At 39.5% G+C, this 24797-nt stretch overlaps 1 protein-coding gene across 1 annotated transcript; it reads left to right on the top strand.

Moving 5' to 3' along the window:
- The first annotated feature begins 553 nt into the window (after positions 1–553).
- On the top strand, positions 554–24488 carry DRG1 (developmentally regulated GTP binding protein 1). Its single transcript, XM_003994820.6, has 9 exons — positions 554–712; positions 1653–1776; positions 3691–3866; positions 10180–10249; positions 13488–13657; positions 15421–15551; positions 17681–17848; positions 18123–18245; positions 24181–24488. Exons 1-9 carry the CDS (start codon positions 671–673, stop codon positions 24278–24280), a joined length of 1104 nt encoding a protein of 367 aa, XP_003994869.1. The 5' UTR covers positions 554–670; the 3' UTR covers positions 24281–24488.
- Positions 24489–24797: the final 309 nt, after the last annotated feature.

Here is a 24797-nt window from a genome sequence, read left to right as displayed (position 1 = left end):
CTGCACTCGGGGTTAGGGACAGACAAAACAGACACCTAAATATAGTTTTGACTGACTGAAAGGGGGCATTTTCTTTTTCCAAGAGGGCGAGACAGGCCGAAGATCAGTTTCTATTCAACCTAGGAGGCCGAGGGGTTCGCCGGGGACTGTCCCCAGCTGTGAAAAGGGGCCTCCGGATCCGTAGGTGCTGGTGAGGAAGAGAAGTAGATGGTTTGAGTGAGCTTTTCACTCACACCGGGCGTACACGCCCAAGGTCGGAGGGCTGCGGCTCTGTCCGGCAGTAACCAGAAGCCACTATCACACACCATGCGCGGGGGGCCGGGCGCGGAAGAGTACGTGGGCGCAGGTCCGGTGGGGCGGGGCCGAGCGGCGCGCGACCCTCCGCGCGCTCGGGGAGGTACAGACCAGGTCGGCCTCTCTGGCCCCCGCTCCCGCGGGCTCTATGACACTGCGCTGGCTCGCGGGACGGGGCGGGGTTGATTGAAGGGGAGGAGATTCCTCCAAGCTGTACATCTCGCGGTGAACCTTGCGCGAAGTCTCTCGCGAGAAGTAGGAAGTACCGCGCTTGCGCGCTGCAGTAACGCCTGGTGTCCTTAGCAGGTCCGCAGGCGGCTGTGTGAGGGGAGGTAGGCTGTGTGCAGGCCACTACGCCCCCCGGTGACTCGCCGCCATGAGCAGCACCTTAGCCAAGATCGCGGAGATCGAAGCCGAGGTAATGGGCACAGCTGGCGCTTCACTCTCCCTCGGAGCGTTCCTTTTTCGGCAGTGTTGCCCTTGCCTGTACTCCCTTCAGCCGCGTCAGGACCGGGCCTGCGTTCTCCGACTCCTCTCAGCCCGGCCCCGTGTCCCCCCACTCCCCTCAGCCTCCGCCGGAGCCCCCCGACTCCCCTTAGCTCGGACCTTGCACCTTGGTCGGTACCCCGTTCCAGTGTTCGGCTCCTGTCCGAACATCGTTCCTCTCAGTCTTCCTTTTCTGTGGTCAACACCGAATCCTCTTCCTCTCTGTGGTCCAGCCCTGACCAGCTCACGTACTTCGTTCAGTATCTTTCTTCAGCGTTCAAAACCCTTCTCCCTTTCCCCCAATCTCTACTTGATGGCTGAATTTCCCAGAGTATTGCTCCCCGGGAATGGATCTGGGATAACATCTGTGGTAGCTGTTGATTCCACACGAATTACTGTGTGATTGTATTGTCTGAAGTGCTCAGAGTTCTTTAAAATCGGGAAAGTGGTGACCCTGTATCAGACGGTGCATATCAGGTACAAGCATTGGAAAAGGAATCCACAGCTCAGTTTTAGTCTGATCTGTGAATGCTAATTGTAAAAAAAAAAAAAAAAGAAGACCTTGGGCATGTCTTCTTTTTGGGCCTCAGTTGTTTGATCTGTGAATGCTAATTGTAAAAAAAAAAAAAAGAAGACCTTGGGCATGTCTTCTTTTTGGGCCTCAGTTGTTTGCTCTGTAGTGAGAATGGGCTGGGTGATGAAGAGAATGGATTTTTACACCCCCCCCTCCCCTTTTTTTAAGTCTGACTAAAATGGGTATACTGACAGTAGGATCTGGAAAAAAATCATTCAGATTTGAGGGAGCATTCATTCTGGATGTTTTAACCTGTGGGAACTGCTTCTGATTTATGACTGTGATTCTTCCCTTACAGATGGCTCGGACTCAAAAGAACAAGGCCACAGCACACCACCTAGGGCTGCTTAAGGCTCGCCTTGCTAAGCTTCGTAGAGAACTCATTACCCCCAAAGGTGGTGGTGGTGGTGGGCCAGGAGAAGGTTTGTGTTTTTCTTCAGCATTGGTTTGTTTTGTTTTTGGTGTATTTTCTATCAAAATAACATAGCTGTATGGTTTAAAAATAATTAAAAAATTTCTATCAAAGTAGGTGCTCCTGGTTGGCTCAGTTAGTAGAGAATGTGACTCTTGATCTTGGGGTTGTGAGTTTGAGCCCCACATTGGGTGTAGAGATTACTTAAAAATAAAACCTTAGGGGTGCCTGGGTGGCTCAGTCAGTTGAACATCCGACTCTTGATTTCAGCTCAGGTCATGATCTCACGGTTTGTGGGTTCAAGCCCCACATCGCGCTCTGCGCCGACACTGCAGAGTCTGCTTGGGATTCTTTCTCTCCTCTCTTTCTGCCCCTCCCCTGCTTGCTCACTCTCCCTCTCAGAACAAACAAACAAACAAATAAGTAATTAATTAAAACAAAAATCTTTTAAAAAGTCTATCAAGGTAGATTTGTATTTTCTAATTCTAAATTCTTGAGCTGTGCTTATTTCAGTCTGCTGATTTCAAAGGCAAATGAGTATTTTCTAGGTAATGAACTAGGGTTCTATATATATCTTTTTTTATTTAAAAAATTTTTTTTATGTTTACTTCTGAGACAGAGACAGAGCATGAGTGGGGGAGGGGCAGAGAAAGAGGGAGACACAGAATCAGAAGCAGGCTCCAGGCTCTGAGCTGTCAGCACAGAGCCCAACACAAGGCTTGAACTCACAAACCATGAGATCATGACCTGACCTGAAGTCGATTGCTCAACCGACTGAGCTACCCAGGCACCCCTATATATCTTTTTTTTAAGTTTATTTATTTATGTTTGTAATCTCTACATCCAATGGGGCCCGAACTCACGACCCCAACATCAAGAATTGTATGCTTTTCTCAGAATGTAGGCATAACCTATGTCCCAGGAGTTCTACTTCTGGGGGCAAGCCTATCAAACATGCATACATATAGTCATCAAAAGAAATGTACAGACTTGTTCTTAATCCCAAGCAGAAAACTCCCAGATGACCATCAACAGAATAGTTAAGTACATTGTGATATATTGTATTTATAAAATGGAATGCTGCACCAAAATGAGAAATCAAATGGGACTGATCTGTTGTCGTAGAAGTCAGAATGGCAGTTATTCTTTTGTCAGTAATAGCAGGATTGGGGGATGAGGGGGCTTCTGAAGATGGTGAATATGATTTCTTGTGGTGGATGCTGATTACTTAGCTGGTTTGCCTTGTGATAATCAGACACTTTTCTATGTGTATCTTTATGCTTCAATAAAAGGTTTAAAAAAAAAAAAAAGACAGCCAGACAGGAGCCCTTATGTATATCTTGTATTGATCCCAAAGAGGTTTTCATTGGCTTACAGGAATATGTACATACCTACATCAACAAAATAAAAAATAAGGATATTGGTGCAAAGGGAAATGTAAGTAGGAAGAATAAGTTGAAGACAAGAGAGATAAGGTTGGGACCAAAAATAATGTCATAAAGTCTGTACACTTCCTAGAGGAGGGCCATAAATTTGCCTTTGAACTTGTTTGCAGCCATTACCAAAAAAAAAAAAAAAAAAAAAAAAAAGAAAAGCAAACCTAGTTAATCATACAGTTCTTAGAGTTTGTAAGACAAAAAAGAAACCCATTTTTTAGATCAATTATTATATAACCTTCGAGCCTAAAATACTATGGGTGCTAGAAATGTATATAACAGTGAAGAATAAAGTTTCTAAGTAAATATTCCATGTTAATTGCTCTAGGGAAAGTATTGTGTGCTTAAGTTCTGGAAAGGTAAACTATAGAAAGCTGGAGAAATATGTCCTAGATGGATAGACTACTAGAATGTGAAAGGAATTACCTGAATCTCAACATTTTAAGAGATAACTTTCCTCTTCTTTTTGATATTTATTGATGTTTTAGGTTTTGATGTGGCCAAGACAGGTGATGCTCGAATTGGTTTTGTGGGTTTTCCATCAGTGGGGAAGTCAACACTACTTAGCAACCTGGCGGGAGTGTATTCTGAGGTGGCAGCTTATGAGTTCACTACTCTGACCACTGTGCCTGGTGTCATCAGATACAAAGGTGCCAAGATCCAGGTGAGTCAGGCCTGCAGGCCACAGAAGGGAAGAAATCCAGTCTTTCGTTAATTTAAAAAGCACTTATGGGAAGCTGTGCATATGCCAGGCCTTAACCTTTGAACTACTAGGCCCTTTCTGTCTAGCAAGCATGATAGAGTAGTACATACAGACAGTAATACAGTGGGATAGTGCCTGTCAAAACACATAGAAAGAAGGGACTGCTTTTTCACCTGAGTATATTGGGGGAAGGTCTGGTAGAACTAAAAAAGCTTCGTGTAGAAAATGACAATGGAGGAGTGTCTGGGTGGCTCAGTCGGTTGAGCGTCTGACTCTTGATTTTGGCTTAGGTCACGGTCTCATGGTTCGTAGGATTGAACCCCATGTTGGGCTCTGTGCCTTGGACTGACTGTCTCTCTCTCTCACAAAATAAATAAACGTTAAAAAAAAAAAAAAAAGAAAAGAAAATGACAGTGGAGGTGGGTCTTGAAGTTCAAGTAGAATTTTGAAGGTGAAGGGCAATTTCAGGCAGCCATAATGGTAAATAGCTTGCTGTGGTGCAAGCTTAGGTGTGGACAGGAGTGGTAGAAACTGAATCCGGAAAAGTAGGTTGGAGCTTAATTATGAAGGCCCTTGTGTGCCTGCTAAGGAAGTTGAATTTTATCTTATATGTAGCTAGGAACCATCAGAAGCTTTTAAAAAAAGAAATTACATGATAAAATCCTTTTTGGAAGATAATTCTTATCCGTGAGGCCTGATGAAGTTAGTGTCCTGAGTTTTTCTTAGATAGATGATAGATTTAGGGCTCCCAAATGAAGAATTCCTTTGGGTATGAAAGAAGGTGTACGTAAATGTAAGATATAACGGAACATATTCTTGTTGGCTGCACAGCTAAGAAAGCAAGATTCTGATTTTTTAAGATTCTGAATTCCATGACATTTGAATCTAGGCTGGAGGTTCCCAGACTTGCTTGATTCACAGCACCCTTAGTGTCTTAGTAATTATTTCCTGACAACTTTTCTTCTCCCAGTAATTTTTCATGGCACTCCAGGCCAAAATAAATACCTAATGGTTCAGTTTGTAAGGTCCAAGCAACAACCTAAGTATTTATGTCCTTACAGCTACAGTTATTTATTAATGGGATGTGTGCACTGTTGGGTACCACATAACTTCTCAAACCATGGAATCAGATTGGATACCACCACATTTGTTTCCTTTTCCACATTGATTTTTGTGTGATGCTTTTGATGAAAAATCTAACTTCCCAAAATTTCGATCTGACATAATTGAAAGCAGTGTAGTACGCTGTAGTGTTGAAATTGTGAAGTATGTGGAGCTAGTAGTTTCCTCATTGTCTGACATATATCAAGAATTGCTGTTTCTCTTGAAAATTTAGAATATCCCATGGGACTCTGAGTTCTCTGTGGTGCCACAGAGTACCTTGGCTCATTGTTAGGGAACTCTTGGTATAAGCATTTGTTTTCCCTCTTGCTGAGCTATGCAGAGAGTTGTAAAGTGTATTCATACTTCTTTATTATAGAATCTGAAGTAGGAAGGGACCAGTATCTTGGTAATATCTTCTTTCCTTTTTTTTAATGTTTATTTATTAAAAAAAAATTTTTTTAACGTTTATTTATTTTTTGAGAGACAGAGACAGAGTATGAGTAGGGGAGGGGCAGAGAGAGAGAGGGAGTCACAGAATCTGAAGCAGGCTCCAAGCTCTGAGCTGTCAGCACAGAGCCCGACGCAGGGCTTGAACTCACAAGCAGTGAGATCATGACCTGAGAGGAAGTTGGATGCTTAACCGACCGAGCCACCCAGGTGCCCCATAATGTTTATTTATTTTTGAGAGAGAGGGAGAGTGTGTGCATGCTAGCACTAGCTGGTGGGCGGGGAGGCGGGGTGGGGAGGCGGGTGCAGATTCAGAGGGAGACAGAAGATCCGAAGTAGGCTCTGACAGCTGACAGCAGAGAGCCCGATGCAGGGCATGAACTCATGAACCTTGAGATCATGACATGAACCTAAATTGACACTTAACTGAGCCACCCAGGAGTTCCACCTGGTAGTATTTTCAATGCCTTTTTTTTTTCCTGCTGGTTAGGTGCCCATGCAGATCTTTCTGGTACTCCATGTTCAAATGTATATAATAAGAGTGAGGATGCTTGGGCATATCTGGACCACTGCTTGATTGCATCTTGTTTCAGAGTCTTACTGATAATCATAGTTTTGGCAGCTGCTAGAATAACCTCTTCCCTGATGAGATGCCATTGACATCTCTTTTAGGGCTTCTGAGTGTATCAGAATAAAGAGTTACTTAGCCCCTTTCTTTACTTGTGTTTCCCACAAAGCATTCATTTCAGTGTCTCCTGACCTTTTAGGTGTTTTCCCCCTTTTTTGCATGGTGCTTTCTTTTCTGCCTGTGCACTCTCCTCTCTTTTTCCTTCCCTTCTGACTTTCTCCAGAAACCAAGTTAAGGAGTACACAACAGGATTAAGATGACTGCCCTCGAATGTTTTTTAAATGGTTGTTTTGTGGCAGAGCACTCATTATCTGTGACTTGGAAGGGAGAGGTGTACAAAATTAGAACCATTTACTACTAAGAATTATAAGGAGGGAGATTTCTGGGTTTTTTTGTTAGGAAGGATGATGTTTTTTAATAGTAAATGTGTCTAAAAATGGAATGGTATCTCCTGAGACAAAGAATTACTACGTCTGGAGGTGACTGAACCACCACTTACCAGGGATGTTATAAAGAAAATTGATGTATCACATAGGCGGAGATTAGCCTGCAGAGAGGATGTTCAGTTTTTAAAATTATGGGGCTTGTTTTCACCTTGCTAGTGTCCCTAGCACTCCTGTTGTTCTATGTATATAATTGATTTGCATATTTAAGTTAGTTGCTTTAACCTCTAAAGGCATTTGAGTTTGAATTAGTTTAACATTGAATTCTTAAAATCCTACAGTTTCATGATTTAAACAAATATTTATTCTTTTCTTATCTCTTGGTTGTAATATGAAATTCAGATATGTTAAGCATGCGTTATTTTATTGAATGAAATTTGATTGCCACGTCTACAGCCATATCACCCTGAATGTGCCTTGATATTGTCTGAAATTTAGTTGCCACATTTAAATGGTTCATTCTGACCTTAAAGATATTTCCCTCTCAAGACAAGCTAAAATTAAGTTGTTTTTACCTTTCTAGGGCCTCAATAAATTTTCCCCTGCGTTTTAGCTGCCATAGGTAGAAAACTTGTGTTCTTTTCTCTCAGTGTAATATTGTCTTTCAGATGCTGTTTTATATGATATTATAGTCATATTCTATGTTTAAGAGTTTTAGATTACCCAGATGGATTTTCCTTTTGAGTTTTTGATAGCATCAGCGAGGTTCAGTGTATATAGTAAAGCCTTTTGCTTATGTTATGTGTATATATATATAATATATATTATATTATACTTATATAATTATTATATAGAATATATATTGTGTAAAATATATAATTAGGTTATAATTATATAATTAAGTATATGTAGTTATATATATTATATATATCATATATAATATATATAGCAGAAAGAGATTTACTAAGTGTTAGATTATAGACTCTTTGGGAGAGTTGAAGTAGACTCTAGACTTAATTTCTAGGAACAACTGATGATGAACTTTTTGTTTTTTTCAAACCTCTTTATTGAGGTATAATTTACATACAATAGACTAGATAAAGTATAAAATTTAGTTACTTTTGACATAGCTATATACTGGTGAAAACATCACCACAATCAAGATCGTGAACATACCAACCCCAGAAATTTCCAAATGCCCCCTCCCTCATGGTCCCCTTCATCTCCAAGCAATTACTTATTTATATTTTGTCATTGCAGATTAGTTTACAGGTTGAGTTGTGTATAAATAAGACCATTGTGTAAATATAAACGTACTCTCTTTTGGTTAGCTTCTTTCATTCAGCGTAATTATTTTGAGGTTCTCTTGTATCACTCATCTTGATGCCTCTTATGTTAATATTCTACATAATCACAGAAGAATTACTAGAGATAGATTAATATAGATGCAGTGATCACTAAACTACAGACTGCAGATTTTTACCAATTTTCCCACCAAATGCCTTCTCATTCCATGGTGCATTTAGTTCTTTTTTTTCATTCTCCTGCTGTCCGTAATAATTACTCTGTCCTGTCCTTTTTTTCATTCTCCTGCTGTCCGTAATAATTACTCTGTCCTGTCCTTTAAAGAGTACTGAGTAATTGTTCTGTAGAATGTCCCTCAGTTTGGGTTTGTCTGATATTTTCTCATAATTAGACTGAGGTTTTAATATATTTTTGACAAGAATGCCCTGAAGTGATGGTGTGTCCTTCTCAGTGCATCTTATCATGGGATTCATGATGTTACATGTTTTAAATGCTGTTGCTGACCTGCATTGGTTGGTTAAATACATTAGTATCTATAGGATTTCTCTACTGTAAAGCTATTATCTTTCTTTTTTAAAAAGTTATTACCTTTCTTTTTGTAGTTAATAAGTATCTTGGGGGAGGTACTTTGAGAAGATGCAAATCCTGTTTCTCAAACTTGCCCACTCATTTTAGCGTTCATCTTTGGATCCTGTCTGCAGTAGTTATTACTCTGCTTCTGGCCTAATAGTGATTCTTTTTTTTTCTCTTTCCTACTACATGTTTTTAATTGGAATTCTGTTTGGAAGAATTTTTCTGTCTTATTTATTCAATAGTATGTATCAATGTAGGCTCATGGATATTTATTTTATGGGTTATAGTCCAGTACTGCCATTATTTTACTACTCGTATTGTTCCAGTTTTGACAATTAGGATCTCCTTCAGGTTGGCTCTTGTGTTCTTTTCCATAAGCCCCCATCTTTTTGAGAGTACTTATTTTTTGGCAAGACAATGCTAATCTTAGATTTTTTTCCCTGCTCTAGCCCTGAAGTCAACCACTTCTGAAGGAACTCTAGTTTCTTTTATTGGAGAATGATGTTTAGAAATCAAGATCTGGTGTGCTTATTACTTCCCATGTAGCCTTGTAAATCAGAGTAACTAAAGTTTCCAAGACAAGGTTGATGTATTCAACATGCATTATCTTTTGTGAAGAGAGAGGATTTTGTTGTGTTATATTAGTCTTAGAGAAGGTAACATTATTATGTAGTGAAGAATAGGGAGGAGATTTGAGTAGGTTCTTGAAAGGAAAAGTTGAACTGTTTAAACACCTTCTGGATTCTTTTTCATTGTGGTTTATTTAATGTGAAGTGTGTTTTTATAAGGTCAGATGGGCTTATAGCAAAAGCTAGTTTTAAATGATGTTTTGATGAGCTGCAACTCTGTTCCTTGTCCATTTATGTGGATAATTTAATATTGGCCATGCAGTGGACCCTTGGTATTTTCAGATTTTGTATATGCTCTTAACTGTTTTCAGTGGACTCTTAAGGGCTTATGACTAATAGTTTGCAATTTTGCTGAGATGTGCATTTGATTTGTGTGCTATGAAGTTGGTTTTTATGTTCTTACTGTTAGGTATACACAGTAGGACTTCTCTTAAGTTTTACTTTACTGCATTTTCTGGGCATTTGAGCGGTCATTTTCAATTGGGAACACACATCAGAGTCACCCATGGAGCCTTTTGAAGTACATATCAATATGTGAACTTTGCTCTTCTAAATTAGAATTTGCAGGATGGGGCTCAGATATCTGCATTTAAAAAGGTTTTGCAGGTGACTATTCTGTGCTCACCAGCTTAAGAATGACTGCAGAAATTTTTGTGAATTGGGCAATTTGGAAGATTGGCAAAGCTCTGAGTGTATCATGTGAATATCAAGATACGGCTATTGTCTACAGTAAGGAATTGGTGTGGGGGGCTCAACCTTCTGAAAAGAAGGGGAATATTAGGGGAATACTAATGCAGAATAATGAGTTTGGCCCTCAAAATGTGAGGGTTTTTTTTTTTTTTTTGATTTAAATTTTAGTTAGCCAACATACAGTGCAATATTGGTTTCAGAAAATTAAGATCTTACTTGATTTGGACTGTGATTTTGGGCAAATCACTTAACCTGTATGAACCTCAGCCAATATCCTGGTCTCAGGGTTGTTAGACATTTTAAACTAGATGTAAAGTATATAAAAAACTTGTAGCTGACATTTGGATGCATAGTAAAGTAATACACAGCTTATAAGGAAGATCAGATTTGAATCCTTTATATTTTGGATACTTGAAAAATAAATTATTCTATTTGATCTGTTTAGATTTATGACTGTTTTTTGTGTTTTTTTTTTTTTTTTTCCTTCTCTCCTTTCCCCATCCTTAATCTTGCAGCTCCTGGATCTTCCAGGTATCATTGAGGGTGCCAAGGATGGGAAAGGCAGAGGCCGTCAAGTCATTGCAGGTGAGTGGTCCAGGGCTGCCGCCATTCTGGGATATCATCCCTTTATCAGGTACTGTTGCTTTAGATGGGGACTGTTGGACTTAGAGATTTTACTACAATGAAGGGCATAGTTTTACTTGACTTCTTACTGGAATAGAATGTAAGAACCTGAAGGGACCTCAGAGAGTAACAATCCAGATCTCCATTTGAGGAGAAACATTAAGGACAGGAAAAGTGAAGTGCTTCAGTCCAGTGTAGCACTGTTTGTGGCAGATTCAGAAGGATTCAGAACTAGAACTCGGGTTTCCTGACTTCCACCCATGTCTTTCCTTCTTCTTTTATGTAGAATAAAATGTTACAGGGGTGCCTGGGTGGCTCAGTTGGTTAAGTGTCAACTTCTGCTCAGGTCATGATCTTGTGGTTTGTGAGTTCAAGCCCTGCTTCGGGCTCTATGCTGACAGCTTGGAGCCTGGAGCCTGCTTTGGATTCTGTGTCTCCCTCTGTCTTTGCCCCTCCCCTGCTTGTTTTCTCTCTCTCTCTCTCAAAAATAAATAAACATTTTAAAAAAAGTAAAAATGGGGGCGCCTGGGTGGCGCAGTCGGTTAAGCGTCCGATTTCAACTCAGGTCACGATCTTGCGGTCTGTGAGTTCGAGCCCCGTGTCAGGCTCTGGGCTGATGGCTTAGAGCCTGGAGCCTGTTTCCGATTCTGTGTCTCCTTCTCTCTCTGCCCCTCCCCCGTTCATGCTCTGTCTCTCTCTGTCTCAAAAATAAATAAACGTTAAAAAAAAAAAAAAAAAAAGTAAAAATGTTTTAAAAGACCAGTCATAAATTGCAACAATCTGCTACTCCACCTCTCCTCACCTCCACCGTCATTCCCCATTGGCAAATATTGTCAACTCTTCAACGGTTCTTTCTGTTTTTTACCTTCATTTTTTTTTTTTAAAGTTCATTTATTTTGAGGGAGGGAGGGAGAGAGAGAGAGAGAGAACACACGTGTGAACTAGGGAGGGGCAGAGAGGGAATCCCTAGCAGACTCTGCACCAATAGCACAGAGCCTAATGTGGGGCTGAACTCAAGAACTGCGAGATCATGACCTGAGCTGAAATCAAGAGTTGGTTGACTGACTGAGCCACCCAGGCACCCTTGCCTTCATATTTTTAAATATTATGCTTATATTGCCATTTCATGATTAATTAATTAATTTTAGATATCATCTGTTGGTTTCATGTCATGGTTGAGAATTAGCTCTCTTATACTCCATACGACTTTTCCTATTTTTTTTTTAAGATTTTATTAAAAAATTTTTTTGTGTTTAATGTTTATTTGAGAGAGAGAGGTGCACGTGTGAGCGGGAGAGCAGAGAGAGAGGGGAACAGAGTTTTCCGAGGCCAGTACTGCGCTGACAGCAGAGAGCCTGATATGGGGCCCTAACTCACGAACTGTGAGATCATGACCTGAGCTGAAGTTGGATGCTCAACTGACTGAGCCACCCAAGGGCCCCAAGATTTTATTTTTAAGTAATCTCTACACCTAATACGGGGCTTGAATTTATAACCCCAAGGTTAAGAGTCGCTTGCTTCACTGACTGAGCCAGCCAGGTCCCCACCTACCCCTTGTCTTTCAAAGAAATTATATCACAGTTTGTAGTTAACTTATCAATTGTAATTTACATTATTATGTAATGAATGTATAACTTTTGTTCAATGCTAAGATAAGTAGTGTGTTGTGACTTTGCTTCTTTTCTCTTGAATCTGTTTTTGAAATTTGTTTTTCATGGAGTTAGTAATTGTTTTGTTTTATTTACATTTCTGTGTTTGCTACTATTTTTCAAATATTCTAACAGATCAAATGCTTATCCATCAGTATTTTTCTAGATACTTAAATATAGCTCAAGAGTTACTGATTTCATTCTTTCCCCACAACCCTGACACTACTGTCCTGTACCCTGTCTTCTTTCTTTTTAATTTTATTGTCTTTTTTAAGTAGGCTCCACATGCAGGGTGGGGGTTGAACTCACAACCCGGAGATCAAGAGTCACATGCTCTACTGACTGAGCCAGCCAGGCACCCTGTCTTCTTGCTTTAATCTGGATTGGTTGCTTTCTAGATCAGCACTGTCCAGGAGTGCAATGTTCTGAATCTATGCTCTCCAGTATGGTAGCCCCTAAGCATGTGTGGTTGATGAGTGCTTTAAATGTGCCTAATATGACTAAGGAACTGAATTTCAATTTTTTTTCACTTTAATTAGTTTAAATTTAAATAGCCCAGGTGGCTAGTGGAGTCTATATTGGATAGTGCAGTGCTAAACTCTTTTGCATGGCTGTCATCCTGAGACTTTCTTCTGTGTTCTTGTGTGGAATCCTCTGTTTCCTAGAGTCGGTGTTCTTTTTGGGGGTCATTTTTGTTTTGCTGAAGCACATTCTTTAGTAAACTACCAGAAAAAAGATAAATTGATAGGTAAATTTTTCTGTTTTTTTCATGTTTGAAAGTGTTTTTATTCTACCTTTGTATTGAATTACTAATTTTAACTATTTATAGAATCATATGTTAAAAGTTATTCGTGGATGAATATCAGAAACATTATGCTAAATTAAAACGGTCAGGAACAAAAGACTGTATTTTGTATTATTCCATGTATATGAAACTTTAAAAATTGCCAAACTAACCTATGTGACAGAAAGCAGATGAGTAGTTGAATGGGAATCAAGAGGAAGATTGATTTCAGAGGTGATGGAAATGTTCTGTATCCTGCTTGCTTATGGGTGGCCATACAGGTATATATATTTGTCATTAAACTGTATGACATGGACACAGTTTATTTTTTTTTTTAATTACACTGATAATATATAATATATGTGTATATAATTATGCTGGTAATAAAGTTGACTAAAAATATGCTAAGCAGATGATCTTTTTTAGAATTTTTACTGTTTTAAATCTTTCTAAACTTTTTCAGGGATTTAGGTTATTGCCTGGTTCTTATCTTCATTCTGACTTGTTTTTCTGCTAGTGTATCTAGAAGTTAACACATCTTTTAGAGATACCAGGAGAAAACAAGGCATACATTGCAAATTGACTTCTGGGATAGAATTTGGTAACCTTAAGAACTTCATGTGTGTCTTTATATTAATAGGGAAAAAAAGTCCTTTGTTTCTAAATGGGATTCTACCCCTCTCAATACTCCAGCTTTTGAGTATTTGGCTTAGTTAAGTCTTTAGTGACCTTTGCTTACATATAAATTATTTTTTCCATTCTTCAGTGGCCCGAACATGTAACTTGATCCTGATTGTTCTGGATGTCCTGAAACCTTTGGGGCATAAAAAGATAATTGAAAATGAGCTGGAAGGCTTTGGCATTCGTTTGAACAGCAAACCCCCTAACATTGGCTTTAAGAAGAAGGATAAAGGAGGCATTAATCTCACAGCCACCGTAAGTGGAGGTGACATGGGTGGGACAGGCTGCTGAAGGAACTAGGGTGGAAGGATGTTGACATTTGGAAATTACCTGGCTTCTAGCACTAACTGAGGTAACACAACAACCTTGTAATGACTGACAGAGTAGGACAAGAATCAATCTCAGACTTACCTTTGCAACTTCATTTCTTCTTTTAGGTTATTTTTTGGTATGGTATGGGAGTATAGACCAGTCTTAATGCTTGCATAAAGTAGATGGCTACTAATATCAAGTGTTTTCATTCATTCAACACAGATTTATAGAGCGCCTACCATGGGCAAAATGTTGTTTTAGGCCCTTGTTGGGAAGGGAGGGAGGTTGGAAGAGGGAGCAAAATAGACAGAAATCTCTGTCCTTACATTCTGTGTGGAAAAGTAACGAACAAAATTAATGAGTCCATACAGTATATTAGATGATGATAAATCTAAAAATTAAACTAGGGAAAAGGGATGGAGAGTGTTGGTGGGGTTGTAACAGTGGGGGAGATAGAAGTGCTTGATTGTCAAAAGATGTTGGAAGTAGCTGGTAGGAATTACACCTGACTTGGATGTGGGTTGTGAGAGAGAGGACTATAAGATTTTTTCCTCAGCTGGAAAAATAGACTCTTAGTATTAAAATGGTAGCACTTTGGGTAGGATAGGATTGGGGGGAGGGGAAGATCAGGACATTCGGTTTGAGATGCTAGTGAGACATCCAAGTATTACCATCAAATAGGCATATGAGGAATAATCAAGGCTGGAGGTACAAATTTGCTGGTTAGCAACTGTAGAGCCATGGGCTTAGCTGAGATCACTAGGAAGTAAGTATAAATAGAAAAGAGGTTCAGGGATGGAGCTTCCTCCCCAACTCCCACCCCATGATTATAGATTGGGGAGATAGGAAGAACCAGCAAATAAGACTTCTTAGAGAAAGAAGGAGGAGAACCAGAAGAGTTTGAAATCTTGGAAGCCAAGTAAAGAAAATGTTTCATATTGGAGGAGTAATCAGTTTGCTCCATGCTGCTTGCTTCTAAGTCATATAATTGAGGTCTGAGAATTTCCTACAACATTTAACATTCTAGAGGTCCAGATAATATGACTAGCATAAAGTTAAGCTGTCCTGCCCAAAAGATCTTTCCCGTTATCCTGTCATAATTGAATTTGAACATTTCATATTATTTCTGAATTTTTTGCTAAGGCTGCCATGATAAACTGCTATATAGATTGGGTGGCTTAAACAACAGAAGTTTATTTTCTCTTAATTCTAGAGGTGCTGGGTATCTGAGATCAAGGTACAAGCAGGGTTGGTTTCTTCTGAGGCCCCTCCTTGGTTTGTAGATGGCTGTCTTCCCTTTTTGTCTTCAGATGGTCTTCCTTCTGTGTGTCTGTATCCTAATCTCCCTCTCTTGTAAGGATATCAGTCACATTGAATTAGGGCTCATTCATATGACCTCATTTTAACTTAGTTAACTCTTTCAAGACTCTGTCTTTAACCCTAAAGGTCACATTCTGAGATACTGCGGTTGGGACTTCAACATATGAATTTGGGTGGGAGTGATTCAGTCTATAGCACCTTCATTTGAGTTTAGAAAGATTATTAGTTTTCAAGTATTTGCTAATAAAAGTCATTTACTCTCATCCAGGATAACAGACTTTAGAAATGAACTTGCTCCTTAGCTAGAATTATTCGGGTACAATGATGGATACTCTTGGGAGATCTTTTTGCTCTGTGACCAGTTACTGTCTTCTGTGCTCATTTAGTGCCCTCAGAGTGAGCTGGATGCTGAAACTGTGAAAAGCATTTTGGCTGAATACAAAATTCACAATGCTGATGTGACTCTGCGTAGTGATGCCACAGCAGATGACCTTATTGATGTGGTGGAAGGAAACAGGTACTGACTACATGTACAGTCTGGTGCTTGAGTTTCAATTTAAGCCTTGTAGTGGAAACATTGGATTATGAATCTGGATATTCTAATTCTGGATATCTTGATTCTAACTCTAGCTGTGCTAGTATCTCAGATAAATAGTGGGCCTTGGTTTTGTTAGCTGTAAATTGATTTTGGTTTTTGTAAATTGAAATTGGTTTTGATTTCTAACATCCTTCTTTGCTCTTTTTTTTTTTTTTTTTTTTTTTTTTTTTTTTTTTTTTTTATTTTTGGGACAGAGAGAGACAGAGCATGAACGGGGGAGGGGCAGAGAGAGAGGGAGACACAGAATCGGGAACAGGCTCCAGGCTCTGAGCCATCAGCCCAGAGCCTGACGCGGGGCTCGAACTCACGGACCGCGAGATCGTGACCTGGCTGAAGTCGGACGCTTAACCGACTGCGCCACCCAGGCGCCCCCCTTCTTTGCTCTTAAATTTGGTTATGATGGTTAAATTCCCCATTTCAGTTATTTGCTGTGAACTAGGTTGTCCCCTAAGCTGTGTCATACAATGGTGGAAGGGAGTAGTTCACAATCTGCTGTCCCAGAATTAATCCATCTGAGAAAGCCTGTAGGCTATCCTGTAGAACTCAACATGCTGGGCTGTATCTGTTCTCTCTAAGGGTAACCTAAGGGAATGTAGCTAAAGCCCTATTTCATGAAAAAGTACTATTATTAGTATTTTAAATTAATAATTTAAGCTACTGTAAAAATTTTTCCTGGCATTTGAGCATAATATTTTTTATTATTTTTTATTTTATTATTATTTTTAAATTTTAATTTTAATTTTTTCCTTTTATTTATTTTTTAAATATATGAAATTTATTGTCAAATTGGTTTCCATACAACACCCAGTGCTTATCCCAAAAGATGCCCTCTTCAGTACCCATCACCCACTCTCCCCTCCCTCCCACCCCCCCATCAGCCCTCAGTTTATTCTCAGGTTTTTTTTTTATTATTTAAAAAAAAAATTTTTTTTTTTTAACGTTTATTTATTTTTGAGACAGAGAGAGACAGAGCATGAACGGGGGAGGGGCAGAGAGAGAGGGAGACACAGAATCTGAAGCAGGCTCCAGGCTCTGAGCTGTCAGCACAGAGCCCGACGCGGGGCTCGAACTCACGGACCGTGAGATCATGACCTGAGCCGAAGTCGGACGCTTAACCGACTGAGCCACCCAGGCACCCCTATTCTCAGTTTTTAAGAGTTTCTTATTGAGCATAATATTTTTTAGTTGCTTTCCTGTTCATTTGTTTCTATTTGTTGGATGGATTTATTTGATTTTCATTTGAAAACAAGCAAAGGCTAATTCTTTGAGTTAGGCCATTGTATAAGTGAGGTATTTGAAGCATGAGAAGGGGGCGCCTGGGTGGCGCAGTCGGTTAAGCGTCCGACTTCAGCCAGGTCACGATCTCGCGGTCCGTGAGTTCAAGCCCCGCGTCAGGCTCTGGGCTGATGGCTCAGAGCCTGGAGCCTGTTCCCCATTCTGTGTCTCCCTCTCTCTCTGCCCCTCCCCCATTCATGCTGTGTCTTTCTCTGTCCCAAAAATAAATAAACGTTGAAGCATGAGAAGTTGTGGCTTGCTATCAGTAATTAGTAGCCTTGGCTGCCCTATTGATTGGACATTAGGATTGTGACTTTGCCAGATGTTATGTTTTTTATTTAAAAAATTATCATGAAACATGTTATTAAAAGTTTATTTACATTTATAATTCATAAAACAACTTTGTAGGAAATTGACTCTGAGACTTTCCCAGGGACTTACATCTAGGAAGTGACAAAGGTGGGAGTAGATTTAGTCTGTGTGACTCCAAAGCTTGTGTTTCTTCTATTGCAGTATGATCTCTCAGTAATTAGCTGCATGGCTCAGACTAGGGCCTGAGTTTTGTTACTTCTCAACCCATAGTTTACTTTTTCAGACATTTGACCTTATTTTGGTAGGAAGCCTTTCGTGGGGAGGGATTGAGGGATTGATCTGCCTCTTGCGCCTCTTGAGAATCTCTGATTTGGGGTCCTGAGCAAAGAGATGCTAATAATCACACTGAGAGTTTTGTCAAAGGCTCCAGACTAATGTCTTATTTTATTCTATTTCTGTAGAGTTTATATCCCTTGTATTTATGTATTGAATAAGATTGATCAGATCTCCATTGAGGAATTGGATATCATCTATAAGGTGCCTCACTGTGTCCCCATTTCTGCCCATCACCGTTGGAATTTTGACGACCTATTGGAAAAGATCTGGGACTATCTGAAGCTAGTGAGGATGTAAGTCTTAGTGGAAAGGGTCATATTGCTGTAGGAATTAAACCAGACTGTCCTAAAATGATACTTCCTGGAACTCATTAACATAATTTGTCTCTTTTTGGAGATACAAGTATATTAATTTCTATCATGTGCCAGGCCATATTGTGGGCACTTTCTTCCTCAAGTTGAAAGTTATCTGTGTCTGATCTTCTCAGGGGTGATGGAGGGTTGATTTGCATTTAACACATGAAACGTTCTCAAGAAGTAAGCAACCTCTGCTCCCTCTCTGTCCTAGTTACACCAAACCCAAAGGCCAGTTGCCAGATTATACATCCCCAGTGGTACTGCCTTATTCTAGGACCACGGTGGAGGATTTCTGCATGAAGATTCACAAAAATCTTATCAAAGAATTTAAATAGTAAGTATCATGGGCATGTAGTGCCTTCTTTTCCATGGGAGCTACTGATTCCACTAACTACCAATTCTTAGTGTAGCATTAAAGAAAACGGGCATCAGGGAGACTGCTGAAATGCTTGCTTGGTTAGAACTCTGCAATGTCTTCCTAAAACCATGCTAAGTTGGAGCAGGAAGAGCCCTAGAAACCTCATCGGGTCAGGAGAGCTGACAGTACAGAGGGCTCTGACTTTATTCTGTTAATTCATATTCCTCTTGGCAAACACAAATGTGAATTCTTCTTGCCAGCATCATATTGGCCTCCAGTGGTTACTGAGACCCACTCTAAACCTTAAGCATGGGTAAATTTCCCTAAATCTCTTTCATATACTTTTCATTGCTGATGCAGGCTGAAAAAAAAAATTCTAACATTATATTTTGAGCTAAGTGAGCTAATTTTAGACTTACAGAAAAGTTGAAAAATTAGGTAAAGAGTTTCCTTATATCCCTCACCACATTTCTGATGTTACCAGCTCACATAACCATAGTACAGTTATCAGGAATAGAAATTAGCATTGGTATAGTATTAACTAATTTTTAGGCCTTATTTGAGATTTATTTATTTTTTTTATTTAAGTAATCCTACACCAAACATGGGGCTTGAACTCACAACCCTGAGATCAAGAGTCCCATGTTCTTCTTTTTTTTTTTTTAAATTTTTTTTTTTTTTAATGTTTATTTTATTTTTGAGAGAGAGAGAAAGAATGCGAGTGGGTTAGGGCAGAGAGAAAGGAGACACAGAAGCAGAAGCAGGCTCCAGGCTCTGAGCTGTCAGCACAGAGCCCAATGCAGGGCTCGAACTCACGAGCCGTGAGATCATGGCCTGAGCCTGAGTCGGACGCTCAACTGACTGAGCCACCCAGGCGCCCCATGAGTCACATGCTCTTCTGAGCCAGCCAGGTGCCCTTTATTTGAGTTTTAATACCTTTTCTACCAGTGTCCATTTTGTGTTTCAGGAATCTGCGTGGCATGTAGTTGTTACTTCTCCTTAGTCTTCCAGTTTTTCAGTCTCCCAGTAATATTTCTTTAGCCTTTCACTGTCTTTGATGACCTTGGCACATTGAAGAGTACTGGTCAGTTATTCTGTAGAATGTCTCTCACTTTGGGTTTGTTCAGTGTTCTCTCACGACTGAAGTGACATGCATTTTTGGTAAGAATATCACAAAAACTATGACATATCCTCAATGCATCCTATCACAAGAATCATGATGTCAGTATATCCTATTGATAGTGATATTTACTTTAATCACTTGGTGAAGTTGGTGTTGGTTCGGATTCTTTACTGTAAAAATAGTACTTTTCTTTCTTTGTATTTGATAAATATTTTGGGGGAGTTACTCTGAGACTATGCAAATCATGTTTCTCTTCTTGCTGATTTTAGTACCTATCAGTGGAGCTTGTTGGCAACTTTTATTGCAGTGTTGTTTGTCTAATGGTGATTCTTTATTTCCCTCTTTGATTTTACATTTATTTACTGGAGTTCTGTGAATTAGAGCTATTGCTTCTCTCCTATTAATTTAATTCATAATTATATTGGTATGAGCTGTTGGGTATTTTTTCCATGGGCCATAATCCAGTACTACCATTATTTTGTTACTCAAAGTGTTCTAGGTTTGGCAGTTAAGAACTCCTTCAGTTGGCTCCTGTGTTCTTTTAGTAAACTGCCATTTTTTTTTTTTTTTTTTTTTTTTTTTTAAGCATTTCCTTACTTTTTGGCACTACTAGATGTTCCTGATTCATAATGATTTTTCCCTGCACCACCCCTGGAATCAGTCACTTCTCCAAGAAGCCCTGGTATTCAAGATGTGTGTGCTAGGTGTGTTCATTGTTAGTGGGCTATCATTGTTTATAGGCCGTTTCAGCAGACAGCTAGGAAGTGTATGTATGGATACTAACCCATGCTTACATCTTTATTTCTGTGTCTCTCTTGTCCTTCCTATTTATCCATCTGTTTACCCACCCTCGCATCCTTATCTTAAAAACCATGAACTTAGGGACGCCTGGGTGGCTCAGTCAGTTAAGCATCCGATTCTCGTTTCGGCTTAGGTCGTGATCTCATGGTCGGAGATCAAGCCATGCATTGGGCTCTGCACTGATGGTGCTTCTGTCTCCCTCTCTCTGCCCCTCCCCTGCTGATACACACATAAACACACACACACATTTTTTCTTTCTCTTTCATAAATAAATAAATAAATACATGCATACATACATAAATACATAAATAAAAACCAAAAACCTGTGAGCTTATATGGTTACCTCTGATTCCAGTTCGACACCACAGGGTTTATTTTAATTCCTTTTCCTTTTTCTTATTTTTAACATCTTTGTTCAACCATGAGAAACCTGGCTATCATTACTTAATCTACTTATTTACTTAATTCTAGTGTGTGTGTGTATATGTGTGTGTGTGTGTGTGTTTGTGTGTGTGTGTGTGTGTGTATATACACACACATATATATATATGTATATATATATGTAGTAGTTCAGAATTTTAACCTATAACCCTTTGAGAAATATTTTAACTAACTGGATTACAGTATCTATGAATAGTTCTTTTCAACTCTATGGGCTGAAATTTAAAAAGTTGTTTTGAAATTGAAGAAAATAGAAAATCATTGTAGAAGATCAGGAAAATATGGAAATAATGACATTTTAAAAATACTTGTTTTTTGTCCATTGATTGATGAATGGATAAAGAAGATGTATACACACACATACATGCACTGGAATATTATTTGGCCATAAAAAGGAATGAAATCTTGCCATTTGCAATGATATGGATGAATCTAGAGAGTATAATGCTAAGTGAAATAAGAGAAAAATATACCATATGATTTCACTCGTGTGGAATTTAAGAAACAAAACCAATGAGAGAAACCAAGAAACAGACTCTTAATTATAGGAAACAAACTGATGGTTACCAAAGGGGAGGTGACTAGGAGGTGGTGGGATGAGTTAAATAGGTGATAGGGATTAAGGAGTGCACACTTGTCTTGTTGAGCACTGGGTGATGTATGAATTGTTGAATCACTATATTGTACATCTGAAACTAATAGGACACTGTTAACTGACTGAAATTAAAATAAAACTTGGGGTGCCTGGGTGGCTCAGTTAGTTAAGCACCTGACTTTAGCTCAGGTCATGATCTCACGTTTCGTGGGTTTGAGCCCCATCGTGGGCTCTGTGCTAACAGCTCAGAGCCTGGAGCTTGCTTCAGATTCTGTGTCTCCCTCTCTCTCTCTCTCCCCCTCCCCTGCTTGTACTCTGTCTCTCTCTGCCTCTCAAAAATAAATAAATGTAAAAGAATAAAAAAAATAATATACGTAAAAAAATAAAAATACTCGGGGCGCCTGGGTGGCGCAGTCGGTTAGGCGTCCGACTTCAGCCAGGTCACGATCTCGCGGTCCGTGAGTTCGAGCCCCACGTCAGGCTCTGGGCTGATGGCTCGGAGCCTGGAGCCTGTTTCAGATTCTGTGTCTCCCTCTCTCTCTGCCCCTCCCCCGTTCATGCTCTGTCTCTCTCTGTCCCAAAAATAAATAAAAACGTTGAAAAAAAAATTAAAAAAAATAAATAAATAAAAAAAATAAAAATACTTGGGGTGCCTGGTGGCTCAGTCAGTTAAATGTCTGACTTCAGCTCAGGTCATGATCTCGCAGTTTACGAGTTTAAGCCCCATGTCACCCTCTGTGCTGACAGGTCAGAGGCTGGAGCCTGATTCAGATTCTGTATCTTTCTCTCTCTCCCTCTCTCTTCCTTTCCCTGGCTCATGCTCTGTCTCTCTCTGAAAAATAAACAACAACAACAAAAAAAACTTGTTGCTGATCCTAAGAATATTAGAAGAGTGAAGACCTTTATTAAGCCTGACATTCCTTTAATCCAAAGTAACTAAATTCCATGTGCAGGTGCTAATTTTCACTATCCTCAAACCATTATATTTTAGCATATATTTCAATTAATGCAGGAGAGTCTTGTGAAGTTAGATATTTTCCATTTTCAAATGTGATAGATTTCTAGATAATTCTTACCTTCCATGGTGGCAGGACGCTGTTCTAAGCCTCTAGAGAACTGTAAGTTAGCCAGGGAATTAAATGAGGAGGGAGAAAAATATTTTGGAGAAGAGACCTATCAAAGCAAATAGAGGGGTGCCTGGCTGGCTCAGCTGGTTAAGCATCTGACTTCAGCTCAGGTCATGATCTCACAGTTTGTGAGTTTGAGCCCTGTATCAGGTTCTGTGCTGACAGCCTGGAACCTGCTTTGGATTCTGTATCTCCTTCTCTCTCTGCCCCTCCCCTGCTTGTGCTCTGTTTCTCTCTCCCTCAGAAATAAAATAAACATTTAAAAAATTAAAAGAATTAAAAAAAAACAAACAGAGTTTTGTTTGGTTGCTATTTTTCTGTTTTCTTTCTTTTTTTTTAATTTTTAAAGTTAAAAAATTTTGTAGCACATGCACTGGGAAGGGGCAGAGAGAGAGGGAAAAAGCATCCCAAGCAGGCTCCAGGCTGTCAGTGCAGAGCCTGATGCCGGGCTTGATCTCACAAACCTTGAGATCATGATTTGAGCCGATATCAAGAGTTGGATGCTTAATGAACTGAGCCACCCAAGGCACCCATCTTTTTTTTTTTGATGATGAAACAAAGAGCATTTTAACCATCTTAATAAAGATTCAGCTTTAGGCCTACTAATTATAACATTTGTCCTTGTTGCATTCTTTTTATGTCCTTGACCACATGTACATGTCCTTTGATCATTTACTATGTGTTTTCTGTGTGTTGCAAGATTCACATCATTTTTATAACCATGTTTTTTGCATTTTTTGCTACTTTACATAGTTTTCTTGTCTTCATACACAGGCCTTTCCCTTTTAATTACGTTAATCTAGGATTAGTAATAATATGGCCTTTGATATGTTTTGGTGCATTGCTCTCCAAAAGGGCTGAACCTGTTTACACTGCCATCAATAAAATAGGAGGCACTGATATTGCTGCAGGCATTGAATATGATTATTAAAAACTAGTTTTCTAGTTTAAGATTATAAAATGGTCACCTTGCATTTATCTTGCTTGTTAGTGCATTGAAAAATTTTATGTATATTTGTTTTACTAATGGTGTTGTATCTGTAACTGTCATTTATGTTTTCCACAAAGTGAAATCTCGTTCAGTGATTTCTTTTTGGAACATAGGTTTTTAAAGATGTTTTGTTGCAAAGACCATATAATAACAACATGGCCACCTTTTTCTATCGCTTGGTACAAGATTCTTAGCCTCTGTGAGGCAGGTCTTAATGTTTTGTTCAATTTCCGTTACTAGCACAACAAATTTTTAGTATTGGAGGCCTGTAGATAAAAATTATCTTCATAAATTCAAAAAATCAGGAGAACATACTAGTTACGGTGTCTTGGGAGGGAGGAAGAATTTTCCTAGCATGGCTGAGGAGGGAGGTGCTTTATGGTTTTAGTAGACCCAATAAAAACTCGTATTCAGTAACAGTCTGTAACTGACAGTATAAGAATCAGTTTTCAGTCTGAATTATTTCAGTGTATTTTTCTATAACCCTTATTTTTTCCTTTTAATTTTAAATTAGTCTTGTAACATTTCTCATTTGTGTTTTTTCTCTTTGACTTTCCTAAATTGGCTCTGGAAGAAGAGGAACCACACAACTTCCAAAATTTTTTGCCACTTTGTATCTGAAGGTGCCATTGTGCTATACTGCCGGGAAAGCTAATACCTCTGGGCTTTGAGTTTGGTCCTTGACTCTGGAGAGGGGATTTTGGCTGTTGTAAGCCTATAGTTCTTAAGAGCTAGAATGCTAAATCTGAGCAGAAAGGTGGCATCCAGGTAAATAGGGTAGAAGCTAGGTGATTATTTACACTGACTATTTTTTTTATTTCCCTTCTCTACAGCGCTCTGGTCTGGGGTCTGTCTGTGAAACACAATCCTCAAAAAGTGGGTAAAGACCATACGTTGGAAGATGAGGATGTCATTCAGATTGTGAAGAAGTGAAACCTATCCCTCTGCCGGGCCAACCACAAGAGCTTTCCCCATGACTAAGCACCCTACCTGAGACCCCTTCTGGCTTTGGCAGCCAGTGGATCAGGATTCAGGGGAGGGAAATGGAGGCACCCAAACTGGAACTTTACTTATCTTAACTTGGTGTCACCTTGTAAATTCAGCTGCATAAAGGACCTGGTAAGCCAGCCAGCTATATGCAGTTCACGTGTCATTGTCAGAATTTGTTTTGGGATGGACTGAATGAAGATGACTATGTACAGTGAGGCAGCTGCAGAAGGGGTTATTTGGGAGCTTGGTTTTGAGTGTGAAATGGATAAAAATGTGACTGCAACATCTTACTTGATGTTTAGTCATGGGAAACCCTTCCAACTGGATGTGGCCTTCACTCTTCTCAAGTGGCCTTTCGCAGATGATACTGGAAAGAGGAAGGACTTGATGTAAGTTAACTGATTATTCCCTGCAAGGCTAGCCCATGTGGGAGATGGTGTTATGTAGCAGTTGAGTAAAG

This window comes from Felis catus, chromosome D3, assembly GCF_018350175.1.
Source record: "Felis catus isolate Fca126 chromosome D3, F.catus_Fca126_mat1.0, whole genome shotgun sequence".
Classification (NCBI taxonomy): domain Eukaryota; kingdom Metazoa; phylum Chordata; class Mammalia; order Carnivora; family Felidae; genus Felis; species Felis catus.
Note: the sequence above shows the minus strand (reverse complement) of the source record. Positions and strands in the feature narration are given on the sequence as shown.

Bases quoted from the DNA above. Each gene is read 5' to 3' on its own strand.
- DRG1 (XM_003994820.6), top strand. From the start codon at position 671: ATGAGCAGCACCTTAGCCAAGATCGCGGAGATCGAAGCCGAG. The intron at 1,777-3,690 runs GTTTGTGTTTTT...TTGATGTTTTAG, and splicing joins TGGTGGTGGGCCAGGAGAAG to GTTTTGATGTGGCCAAGACA. The intron at 3,867-10,179 runs GTGAGTCAGGCC...TTAATCTTGCAG, and splicing joins ACAAAGGTGCCAAGATCCAG to CTCCTGGATCTTCCAGGTAT.